This window comes from Phoxinus phoxinus (assembly GCF_949152265.1).
Source record: "Phoxinus phoxinus genome assembly, chromosome: 1".
Classification (NCBI taxonomy): Eukaryota; Metazoa; Chordata; class Actinopteri; order Cypriniformes; family Leuciscidae; genus Phoxinus; species Phoxinus phoxinus.
Window position 1 is genome coordinate 37,942,777 of NC_136876.1, and position 13,388 is coordinate 37,956,164.

Below are 13,388 nucleotides of genomic sequence, written 5' to 3' on the forward strand. Positions count from 1 at the left end.
ATCCGCCATGATCACGGTGTATTTTATTTTTGAAAATTAAACGGATATTTTTTTTTGTTTTGGTTTGTTCTGTTTTTTTGCTCGACTTCCTGTCCTGCGCACTCTGCCCTGTAGTGCTGCGGAGCTCTCCGGCATTCGGCAAAAATAAAAGCTCTGCGTATCAGCTCCGGAGGGCTGCGGATCGCCGGAGTCGGAACGCAGCTGTTCTGCATTCAGTGGAAATACACACATTGACTTTAATGGAAACCGATTGACTCCGCCGCCGTGCGCGAGCCGTAACGCAGCCGTAACGCATCTAGTGGAAATTGGGGGGAACAGCGCCTAAGGACTAAGTTACTGGACTAAGTTATCTTTCGAGTCTTATTGTGCTAATACTGTCAAATACACACAAGGTTTACATAAACAAAGTTGGTTATGTCTAAAGTGAAAGAACAGTAGAAAAAAATAAGAAAAAATTCTGATTGTCAAATGTGTGTATATTAGACTCGTTGCGCGCAGATAGTGACAGTAGCCCTAATAGTAAACATGCTGCCGCTTGTCCTTAAAGGAGAACTCCGGTCAATTTTAACATTGAGCTCAATTTTTAGTACATTTGGAGTGCTGTCAATACAGAGAACAACGACACAAATCAGTGTTGCCTACACCGTGTTATCCTATTTTTTAAATTTACACCCTATTGACTTGAATGGGGCAAGTTTTAAACTTAACCAGTTCTTAGTCTTATCATCCTTGATGTGTCATTACAAGTGCCCAGCCATGTTGAGTGATTCCTTCAGAGTGAACACGAGTGAATCTGACTGCAGTAGATGTGAAAGATATGAATAAAAATGATGTTATATCAGCCAGCGCAAATACCTGTATTTAGTTCCTGTTTTCGGTCGAAGTCCAAAGTAGTCGATTGTCGAGTTCACGCGCATAGGTTTAGTTACTATGATCACGCGCGTGAACTCGACAATCGACTACTTTGGACTTCGACCGAAAACAGGAACTAAATACAGGTATTTGCGCTGGCTGAAATAATATCATTTTTATTAATATCTTTCACATCTAATGCAGTCAGATTCACTCGTGTTCACTCTGAAGGAATCACTCAACATGGCTGGGCACTTGTAATGACACATCAAAGATGTTAAGAGGATAAAAGCAGGTTTAAAACTTGCCCCATTCAAGTCAATAGGATGCACATTTTAAAAATAGGATAACACGGTGTAGGCAACACCGATTTTTGTCGTTGTTCTCTGTATTGACAGCACTCCAAATTTACTAAAAATTGAGCTCAATGTTAAAATTGACCCGAGTTCTCCTTTAAGGGATAGTTACCCCCCCCCCCAAAAAAATGATGTCATTATTTACTCACTCACTCTAATGTTGTTCCATACCTGTGTTATTTCTTTCTTGTGCTGAACACAAAAGAAGACATTTTGAGGAGTGTGGCTAACCGGGCGGTTGCTGGTCCCCATTGACTACCATAGTAGGAAAGAACTATTATGGAAGTCTCTGGGGTACATCAACTGTTTGGTTACCCACATTCTTCCTAATAACTTTTATTTTCAACAGAAGAGGGAGACTTATTCGGGTTTGAAACAGCTTGAGAGAGTAGGCTAAATTATGACTATTTAATTTTTTTGGAGAACTATCCCTGTTAATAAAACAACAAAATACAAAGAGCAAATCACTCACTCTTGACTGGGAACTTTAGTAGTCGCTTTAATAAGAAGCAATGTACAATATATACAGTGAAGTCTATGTTGTGTTTTATTTGCATATTTGTTAATTTGATGACTTTCTTCAGTAATGTTAAAAACACATACTGTAGCTGAAAAAATAAAGCAAGGGGGGGAGGGGGGGAGGGGGTCTACAAGTCAATGTGCCCAGGGGCCTCTGAACTCTTAATCCGGCCCTGCATACAATGACCTTTTCTATGATAGGCATGTTTTAAAATTTCGGAATTACAATTTATAAAGAAAAAAATAATGCAGTTAAATCGATTTTTAAATGTTTTTTTTTTTTAACCATATGAATAAAGAGTGTATTTCTAAGAACTACATGTGTTTTAAACTATTCCTTGTCATGAACATTCGTATTTGACCCATATATATAAAAAAAAACTTCTGGCATTACTTAAAATATGTTCTTAAAACTTGTACGACTTTATTTTGTACAAATTAATTCTTAACCCGTGGCCACAATATATATATTTGATAGTGTGTGCGTGTGCGTGTGTGTGTGTGTGTGTGTGTGTGTATGTTTATGTGTGCGCGCACTTGGATGCTGTATATATATATATATATATACATATATATATATATATATATATATATATATATATATATATATATATATATATATATTCCCCCACTTGTCGTGTGGGGCTCTGTATTTTTATTTTAAAAAACTTCGTTTTAACTACATTTTTATGACTGAATTATTAGCTTTTCATTGAACTCACAAACCCCCTGCAGTTCCCTCACTAACCACCTTTAAATTGGCAAACCCGAGTTTAGGAAAAGAATCGGCACAATCTTGGTGGAAAAGGGGTATTTTACTCATCTTGTAATAATGACTTAAATGAGCTTGTTGTTTCTGCCTTAAATTAATACGTTGTTTGCTAACTGCGTGATTTGTATATGTACTTGGACACAGTCATCTCTGATAACAGATCACTCTAAATTGTAATGGTGACACATGCATTTTCTGTAAAGCTGCTTTGAAACGATATGTATTGTGAAAGGCGCTATACAAGTAAATGTGAATTGAATTGAATCTATCTATGGCACTGAGCTTATCCCGACCCCTCTTTCGCTGCTTCTCTAGGTGGGTCCAGCTGGCTCTCAGTTTGGCATCCTGGCCTGTCTGTTTGTGGAGCTGATTCAGAGCTGGCAGATTCTGGCTCAGCCGTGGCGGGCCTTCACTAAGCTACTGTGCGTGGTGCTCTTTCTGTTTGCCTTCGGCCTGCTGCCCTGGATCGATAACTTCGCCCACATCTGCGGATTCATCTCGGGCTTCTTCCTCTCTTTCGCCTTCCTGCCCTACATCAGCTTCGGCCGCCTGGACATGTACCGCAAGCGCTGCCAGATCATCATGTTCATGGTGGTGTTCGTGGGCCTGTTCGCCGGACTCGTGGTGCTCTTCTACGTGTATCCCATCAAGTGTGAGTGGTGCGAGCTGCTCACCTGCATTCCTTTCACCGACAAGTTCTGTGAGAAGTACGACCTCAACGCGCACCTCCATTGAGGGAGAGGCGGGGCTTCGGGGACGGAGGGATTTGATTGGTTGTTAATCTGCATCCGCCGGGGCCCAATTTGCACTTCGTCTCTTCCAAATGAAGCCCTTTCTGTGAACATGGACAGTATGCTTGTTTTGCTTCTTTTTTTTACTCAAGTGCAAGATGGAACTCCACTTTGACCATGACTTTAGGACTCGGAGAATGAAGAACACTTTTTAACGTACCCTAAAGTTTTATGTAGTCTATTGATTAGGGTGTCTGATAATCATACGAAAACAGGGTCACCCTCACCCGAAAACTATCTTTACACTACAGTCTCAGAAGGCAGTGTCATAATAAAAGCACTGGTACACCAAACGGAGAACACGTCTTCTCCAGTTTTGATTGTTGTACTTTTTATGTTTTAGCATGTCAGGGGTAGGTTTGTCTTTGTTTAGCCGACCTCAGAATCCAGGGACGAAAAAAACTCTGTACCTTCGGTGCCTTGATAAATGTACCTACTACTGCCATATTTTCGTTACACGTTTAGCACTCAAATGATATTCTTTTATTTGTGTGTTACTTCTAATGGAGTTATAGTTGATTATGAAAGGGTAGTGTTTTAACTACCCAATTTACACACTTGTCACAGAATACAGCTAAAAACAACCTGCACCTCTGAAGTTTGTCTGTTTTTCTTGTCTACTAACTAGACCATGAACAACCTCTAAAATATGGAAGCTCATTTCCACCTCAGAGTGAAGAAAAAATAAACGTGTAAAAGTTACTTGATCTCAATGTGATTGTTTCTCGACATCACATATCGCAATGCGACTGTTTATCAATAGATGTTTCCATCCACCTATTTTAATTCACATTTTGAGATATTGCATAAAAAATGCTGAATGGAAACGCTAAGATGCGCATAAAAAATGTATGTGCTCAATTGAGGCTGATCATTTTTTTATCCACATTTACCAATGGAAACATTTACCGAATAAATCCCTCGATGTGCAATAAAAACCTGGCTTGACTTTGCCTCAACAGAGGATGCGATTGGATAAGTGCCCTAACTTGAGACTTCATATATTGCAATGTGACTGTCTATTTCTCATAATCGTGACGTTACATCTCGCAGTACAACTCTTATAATTACAATTTTATTTGTCAGGGACTTAATATCTAACAATTGTGACTTTATATTTCACAATGTGAGTTTATATTTAGTGGCTTGCCTTTATTTCACATAACTGTGACTTAAATTCTCACAATTGTGTCTTTAAATCTGTTTTTAGGTTTTTTTGTTTTTTTTTACTTGTTTTGTTTTTTCCCCTCTGAGGCGGAAACAGACGTCCATACCAAACCACTCTGACGGGTTAGGAACAAAGTTATGAAATGATTAGGATGGTACCAAGGATAACTTTAATGTATCCATAAACCTAAAGAAATGCTTTCTCATCACTGTGCATAAAATACACATTACAAAAATATAGCTTTGTTATTAGATTTTTCATTGTTTTATTGATTAAGATAGGCATATTTGTATGACTAATGCCACAGAGAATGTTTATGGATGTTCTAATTAAAGTTTACATCAGTTCATACACTGTATACACAGATTGCATTTCAAAACACATTGTCACATATGCAGTAATATATTAGGAAGATTTTATTCTAATACAGTATTCAACATTTCACTGTCCACTTGCAATCCAAGGGATGGAACATTATATAAAAATAAAATTATATGTCAAATTTTCAATTAAATGTTATATTTTACAGAAGAAAAATTCTGAATTCACTTTTTGAATGGTTGAATGGTTTTGTACCAGAAGCAAAATGTAATTAAAGAAATATATATATATTGATCAAACAAAATTATGAATATGGTGACTAATTAATTGTTTTAAAAAAAACAACTACTGTTTTTTTTACCAGTAAAGTGTGCAGTGTATCAGGGGCAGTTCACAAGAGAGAAAAAATGCAGTAAACAACCAACATCTGTGTGGAGTCTCTTTAAATGAGTGCATAGGCAAGTCTCTGGTTCTTTGCTTAGGTGGTATTAGGGCTTTGAGTCCTTAACTAGGTGAGAGCCGTCCAGAATCTACACATGATGTTCTTTATCAGGGTTGGATGTGCTGTAAGCTAAAGAAACTTAACATCCGCTGTTTCGTCGTGCATAAGCCAGGCCTCCGAGCTGATACTCCATCTCTGTGAAGGTCATAGCCCCCACACTGATGCTCGAGTTTCCCTTCTCCTTGAAGCCAGCTTTCTGGTAGAAGGGCACCAGGAACTCCTCGCAGACCAGCAGGGCCCTGCGCAGGCCAGGGAGACAGCGCAGGTACTGCAGGTAACGCCAAAGCAGGATGGAGCCTTTGCCCTGCTGCCGACACTGGCGGTGCACTGACAACACGTGGATGTGTACCGCGGGAGAGTCCGGGACGTGTGTGTTCATGGCCTCCTGGATAAGAGGGTCAAAAGAGGGTTAGAATATAAATGCATTCTAACTGAACTGATACAACTACAGGTGAAACTCGAAAGATTTTAATATCGTGCAAAAGCTCATTTATTTCAGTAATTCAACTTAAAAGGTGAAACTAATATATTATATAGACTCATTACATGCAAAGTGAGATATTTCAAGCCTTTATTTGTTATCATTTTGATGATTATGGCTTGCAGCTTATGAAAACCTTTTCACAATATATGAACTTTTGCACGATATTCTAATTTTTCGAGTTTCACCTGTACACTGTAAAAGAAAAAGACTTTTCGAAGATTATTGAAGTACGTTTTACAAGAAGATGCTGTTTCAGTCTTTCTACTTCAAAATTTCATCTTTAATTCAACGTGCTACTTGCAATTGTAATCATTTGTGCAATGCAATTTACTAGACATTTTGGAGTGAAAATGGTTTCAAAGTAAATCATAGTAAAAATATATATATAAATAAATAAAAAATCAGTCTAGAGAATCACTTCTCACCTGTCCTAGTTTCTCTTTGTCCCAGCCAGATCCAATGATGAAGGCCACAAGCTGGCCCTCTTCAAACCATCCCAAAGAGAGCTCAGGACACTGACCCAGGAAACTAAGCACCTCATCAAGGGTGAGTGGACATTCACCGGAAACTGAGACGAACGCTGCAGAAGGAGAGATGGGAGAGATAGAGGCGTGAGTCAACCCTCATCCCAACGCAAACAACAGCTTATCGGCAGACTAGCAGGTTTATCGCAATCAAGTCGGCTTGTTGACTGCAGTCTTCTAGTTTTCTATATGTAAAACTTGGGAAGTGCTTAGGGACTTTAGGACTGTATTTAACTCTCCTACAAAGAAGTGTGTGTCGGTGTGTATTTACAGTATTTTATGGGGCACCAATTTTAAAATGAAAAGTTATTTAAATAAATGTTTAATTTTTCCAGGCTAGCCAAAACCATCTTTATTTAATTTTAGTTTAATTCAAAAATAATGTATTTAGTATGACATACAGCGTCGTTCAAAAGTGGTAAGATATTTTCAGGTTTTTAAAAGTATCTTATGCTTACCAAGGCTGCATTTATTTGATCAAAAATATGGGAAAAAAAATATTATTACTATTTAAAAAAACAGTTTTCTATGTGAATATATTTTAAATGCAATTTATTCCTGTGATCAAATCTGAATTTGCAGCATCCTTACTCCAGTCTTCAGAGTCACATGATCCTTCAGAAATCATTCGAATGATGATTTGATGCCCAATAAACATTTCTTATCATTATCCATGTTGAAAACAGTTGTGTTGCTTAATATGTTTGTGGTAACCACTATTCTTTGATGATTGTAAAGTAAAAAAAAAAATAATAATAATAATATAATTTTTTGTAACATTACATTGTCTCTACTGTAACTTTTGAGTGATTTAATTCATTCAATTTTTTTTCATCAATTTAATGTCTGACCCCAAATTTTGCAAGGCCTACAGTTAAGTATTGTACCACTATAAGCTACATTACAGAAAATTAAATAAAAATATAAGTAAAGAAGGTAGGCTAAATCTAAATTCACAGCTAAATATTAAATGCAAATATATGGCATCTCTGGTAGCATACCATCAACCTGTTGCCCACAACTTTTTAACCAGTAAAGTAAAACATTTTTAAGAGTAAATTAAATTAAAACTAAATCTTACAAAACAAATTCACATTACTGACAAAGTCTGCACAACCTTCTTTAACAGCATTTGAAATAATTCTGGCACTCTATTTAGATAAATCTATTTGCAGCAACCCAATATCCCCACCATGTCTGAGAAACATCTTACCTTCTCTCTCGATCTCAAATACACTAATGGCGTCCTGTGGGGTGAGATTACGGAACTCGCTAGCGGGTAATGTGTGTCGTCGCTGGCGTCGCGAGCTGCCAACGCTAAGCGGCGTCTTCAGGAAGAACGGCTTCAGGAAGGGTGAGCTGACGACCTGAGGTGCCATCACCTGACACGAGCTCACTTCGGACTTCTGGAGGACTAGAATGTTTGTAATAGTAGGCCTAGTGGTTTTCCTTCACTTTAAAGTTTTAGGACACTGCTGTCTTTCCGTCAGTCTTGTCCGGGCCGCTCTCTTCTATGGTCCGATGTGTTTGAATCCTATCGTTCAACCTCGCTGCTGTCACCTCTCCTCCTCTTTAACCCTCCTTTGGGCTCTTTCCCAGCCCGCCCCACATCTCCTAAAGTGTCCCGTGTTTAGAGGGATAACGTTAGTGATGGATGCACGTGGCAGGTGAAGCTGCAGCAATTCCCTAAAAGTCTGTGTGCTAATAGCCTACTCTCAACGCAGCTCATCAGCCACTCTTACAAACACTTACCCAGAAACTGTTTGTACAGCCAAAACAAGCTTTGGATTGTTGTCGCCAGCCCTTATAGATCTGTTAGCCTACGTATTTAGTTTTTTATTTCTAAATAGACATGTGAATTATGCCCTTTTCATATTAAAATTGATCAATTCAGTAAAATGTATACAGGCAATGACTTATTTCAGAGTAATTAAAAAAAAAAATCAGGGGTAGTGAGTGACACACACACACACACATGCGCGCATGTTGTATCCATAATGATTTTTTATACTGTAAACTGTATATTCTATTTCTATCCCATAACCCAACCCATATTCCAGTGGTGTGCGATGGTGTTTTAAAATGAGGAGGCAACGTCCTCACATGTTCTTATCAAATGTAGGCCTATGTTTCCTCTGAGAAAATGCCCCTGCTTCACACCGGTCCTTAACAAGATTTTGTAAAAACCCTGATTATTTTTTTTTATAATTACTTTGAAATAAGTCATTGCCTGTATACATTTACTGAATTGATCAATTTCAGTATGAAAAGGGCATAATTCACATATCTATTTTGAATATTTCTTGATTCTTTTATTGTTTGCATTAATTATTTCAACATTAGGCTACTTGGTACATCCCATGTTGTAACCGGAGGCTTTGTATACCTGGTAAGTTTAAAATCACTTCACAACTGTATAGCAACCCCTAGATGTAGTATTAAAATTATTCATTTGATGAAGAATGTATTATCTTTGCCATAGAGCCGGACAGTAACGGAGTACATTTACTTGAGTACAGTACTTAAGTACAATTTTGAGCGATCTGTACTTTACTCGAGTATAATTTTTGGGGAGTACTCATGACTTTACTCAAGTAGGTACATTTGAGAGGCAAATATTGTACTCTTTACTCCACTACATTTCTATCCATAACCGTGAGTACTGAGTACCCGTTTCTTCTTCTAAAAAATAAAAAAAAAGGAAAAAATAAAAATCTCGGTTAACACTCAATTTGTTGTTTCCCTCTCAAACGTCACTGGATTGTGCAGGAGCCACTGATTGGGACAGCCTATCAGCAATCAGCTTTCAGAGGTGTGTCAGAACATTGCTATATTGCCTTCTTTGCTGGTTTAGGTTTATTGATTTGATTGATGAAAAAACAGAGAAACTCACATGTACACACAATTGTTAGTTCAAATGTGGGTGCAAAAAAACATTAAAACTCTAGCAGAGGTTTGTCAGAGCGTTGCCATTGTGCTATTGCCTTGTGGGCAAGTGTGAAATGTTAAATAAAGCAACGTGGTAAAAAGATGAAAATTACTTGATTTTACTTTCAATTCCTTTTACATTATCCAAGGTACTAACATTAGCATTTTTCATAACTCCATGTAGGACGTTTCTGTACATAAATGTAAGCATTGTGGCAGTAGTAATGCAATATTTAGAAAATGTACTCTTGTACTCTTGATACTCAAGTACTTTTAAAAACAATTACTTCAGTACTTTGACTTAAAGGTATTGCGGAGGATCTTTCCTACTTTTAGAAAAGACCCGCCCTCTCCAATTTCTATTTGCTCCCGACCGAGAGGGAACGCCTACTAGCAGTGATTTTAAATGGATTTCTCCAAATAGCATGACAAACTTTACCTGTCTAGTAGAATCTTCGCGACTGCGGCATCAGTTGGAAGCCCAACCTGTGCTTTTAGCGCACGCCAGCGTGTGAACGGCCTTATGTAAACATATCACCAGAATGATTGACACTTAGGTGGACCAATAGTATAGGCTACCCACCCGGAAAAAGAAAATCCTCCGCTATACGTAGACAAAGTAGACATCTGACTGTAGTACTTTTACTTGTACTTGAGTAAAATTTAGCAGGGTATCTGTACTTTTACTCAAGTAATGAAGCGGTGTACTCTGTCTGCCTCTGGCTACTATAATTAATTCATAGCATATCATGCTCCTGAAGGTTCATTTAAATAGGCTACTGTATGCACACTCAAAAAAATGAACTAGGAAGGTTGTACACTTTACATAATGTATTTATATTTAGTTTACTTATAATAATTGTGTTTGTTGACTTGAAATGTTTTTTTCTATTAAGGTCCACGTAATTATGTCTCATCTTAACAGTACAAAATCCTAACGTGTTGTCTAAACACAAACCATTTATGTTAAGTAAAAAATTCTTACATCCAGAGGGTGGCGGTATAGTGCGACGCCAACTGCCATTTTGCCCTAACTTAATTTGATTGTGTTCAATCTGCTTAAATATAAAATTTAAGTTTACTTAATCCGTTTGTGTTGGATTACATGAATGATTTGTGTTGCATTAACTGAAACTGGGCGGTGCTTGTTAGTTCCCAGCATGCTTTGCATATGGTTAAATTAAGAGAGAATAAATGTTCAAATTAAGTGTTATTTTATGTTTTTTTGAGAAAATTAGAAAAGGGGAAGACTTGATAGTGTGTAATTGTGTTTAATGTTCAATTACATTGGAATTATTAGAATCTTTTAAATTACAGTGGGTTACCATTGTGGAGAAGAGTGGAGCATTTTGTTTGGCTGTGGACTGATTCAGTTACGATAAACTGCTTTGGTTGAAGGAGTATGTAAATCTTAGCATTTACTAACATGTGCTACTGCTAGCAAATAGGTAGCTATAGTCTATCGATTTAATTATGTGCCACTAAAATAAATGAAATATTAATGGATGATTGAAAATCAAAATCACTTGAATCATGTAGAATCATGTCAGAAAACCTTAAAATTAGTTGGGCTGACACTATTAAATTAAGCTGTGCCAAACCATAGTAAATAAGTTGAATCAACCTTAATAAATTAAGTTGACCCAACATAAGTACATTAAATTGGAATAACAGAATTGCATAATGCTGAAATAAAGCAAGTTAATCATGTGGAAATCCTTTCCATGATTTTTTTATGTTCATTCAAAGAGTAATTTTTTTGAGTGCACATATTTTTTTACACACTGCTGTTAATTTTTATCCCACAACGTCGTCCTTTTAAAATCTACACAGTCTGGCGCTTTCAAAACTATTTGTATTGAGCATTTATGTTTTAAAATGACATCATACAAACTGAAGCTTAATGCTGGACCTCAGATGACTTCAATTTAAGATGACTTGACCTTCAACGACCCCTCAGGGAAGCTCCAATCGTTGTGTCAGGGGCTGCGTTTTCTTTTCTTTAAGACATGGTCATAACTTAGTCAGTTACATAAAACTGTAGACATAACAGAAATGTAACATGGTGTAATTTGAATGTGAAAAGTAAGACGGATTAGCCTTTACTAATTCTTAAGACAGTCTTAACACGGTGACTGTTTGAGTTACAAAACAGTGTTTCAGCTGTAAGTTAGAGCTGAAATACTGGTTTAGTATACAAGTAATGTAGAATCTTAATGTGGAAACAGTTTATCAGTCAGTCAGTCACCTTTATTTATATAGTACTTTATACAGGTTTGTTTTAAACCGTAAAATAATCATTCAATGATGCAAACAGAGTTCAATTCTGCTGCAAGCAGCTCTTAAAAGACAATGTCATCAAATATCATATCAGAGAAAAACCCATTATAGAACAATATTAGCATCCTTATTTTATCTTAATATTGTGTATTATGTACATCACTTGACAATTTAGATTGTCGTGATTTGCAGAAGTTGAGATTATCTTAGTAATAATAAATGTAAAGTAAATAAATGGCTTGCTGGCCTGTGGAATGATAAGAGCCAATGAGTAATTCTGGGCCAGATGAAGCCAACATGCTCAAACAACAAACTAATAAAAGACTAATAAAGTATGCAGTGTTGATGAGTGTGCTGGCTGCATGACTCGTGACAGATTATTTAGTGAGCGGTTAACATGCTCAGACAATGACCACATGTGCTGAGGTTTATTTTTTGTCTAAATTACTTATGCTTTCCAGAGCATCATTGCATGGGCAGGGCAGGCACAACAAATCCGTTTTCTTGCCACTACAAACAAAGATTTTGGAAGGAAAATTCTAAATATAAATGGAATCAGTACATAACATGCATAACGAGAAACTGTGAGTGCTATTTGCCATCGCGGCTATTTAATTGCAACAAACGGGCAAATACCGGTCTATATGGGTTCACGACATCAATCAGGCTCTGAGTCAGTAGCCTACTGTGAATACCACTGTATGTACACGGAGATATATCACAACTTATAGGGCAGTTTCTGACTGTTAAAATTAGCTTCTCGTTCAACTTGCCTCTGTCAGAGAGTGACGGATGATCATCACGCGCGCTCCACTGACTTCACTCCTATTGGTTGTCGCTCCCGAAGTCTTAAATTATATTACTTTCATAATGCTTTTAATGCACTTCTCACAAGTGAGGAAAAAGAAGGCACAGTGGAATATTTAATTGAAATGGCACATTGTTTATATATATATATATATATGTACAGTGTTGGGGAGTAGTTAACTACAAGTAGCGACGCTACTAACTTAACTACATTTTTCAGTAGCTTGGCAGTAGCTCAGTTGCTTTTTAAACAGTGTAGCTTTTCCAGTAGCTAACTACTTTTTGCAGCAAGTAGCGGTGTAGCGCGAGCAAAAGCTACATTGCGTTTTGTCGAGCCTGCGCGAATCAGCGCGATGTCAGGAGTTCTTTTAGAGTTGTGACGTTCGCGAACGAACCGATTCTTTTGAACGGCTCATAAACATAACGATGGGAGCCGAGTCGCGGCTGGAGGGGAGCCGTTCTTTCTGTCGTTCTTTTTTTCCTATGCGTGTTTCACACAGATTCACACAAATGAGCTCATCCGCGAGACAGAACAGTTATAGGGGGAGGGGCGCACCCAGCGCAGGGGTGTTGTGTGATGATAGTTGTGTTCCATTTTATTTATTCTAATTTTATCTACAGTAAATATTTAAAACTTTAAATATTTTTTGTTTTCTATCAAAATGTTCTTGTGTGATAATGTTCTTGTGTGGAAGTGTTTTAGTAAAAGCTGTTTTGCACAGAAATTCATTGCAGCCGGCTTTGTTTTTGATGTTTATTTGTGAGTAGGTATGAATAACATTTTGGTAAATCCAAAATAGTGATGTCACTGTCTAAGCAGAGGGATGTTGTGCGACCCTATGGCCACACATGACAAATGAGGTAAAAATCAATATTTCAGAATAATTCAAACTCAGATGGGTCAGTGACGTTTTAGAATTTCAAAACAGTAAAAAAATAAAAATGAAAGGACAAATTAAATATAGCATTTTTTGTGTAAATCTATGTGTATATTTTTTGTTTTTATTAGTGCCCTTTATAAAAAATAACAATATATGACATTTTAATGTGTTTCTTTGTATACAGTCCTTGAAAATGTCATAAG

General features: G+C 37.1%; 2 protein-coding genes across 6 annotated transcripts in view; one reads left to right on the forward strand and one right to left on the reverse strand.

Annotated features, from left to right (window-relative positions):
• rhbdf1a (rhomboid 5 homolog 1a) overlaps positions 1-3,880 on the forward strand; it is a 75,665-nt gene extending 71,785 nt beyond the window's left edge. For all 5 annotated transcript variants that reach the window (XM_079610472.1, XM_079610473.1, XM_079610471.1 and 2 more), the window contains one exon: positions 2,815-3,880. In XM_079610472.1, coding sequence (XP_079466598.1) covers positions 2,815-3,234 — 420 coding nt within the window. In that variant the 3' untranslated portion in view covers positions 3,235-3,880. The remainder of the gene's footprint in view (positions 1-2,814) is intronic.
• Positions 3,881-4,607: 727 nt separating this feature from the next.
• Positions 4,608-8,069, reverse strand: aanat2 (arylalkylamine N-acetyltransferase 2). Its single transcript, XM_079610654.1, has 3 exons — positions 7,503-8,069; positions 6,191-6,345; positions 4,608-5,666 (listed from the first exon to the last, which is right to left on the reverse strand). The coding sequence occupies exons 1-3, from the start codon at positions 7,666-7,668 to the stop codon at positions 5,361-5,363; spliced, it is 627 nt and encodes a 208-aa protein (XP_079466780.1). The 5' UTR covers positions 7,669-8,069; the 3' UTR covers positions 4,608-5,360.
• Between the last annotated feature and the right edge of the window lie 5,319 nt (positions 8,070-13,388).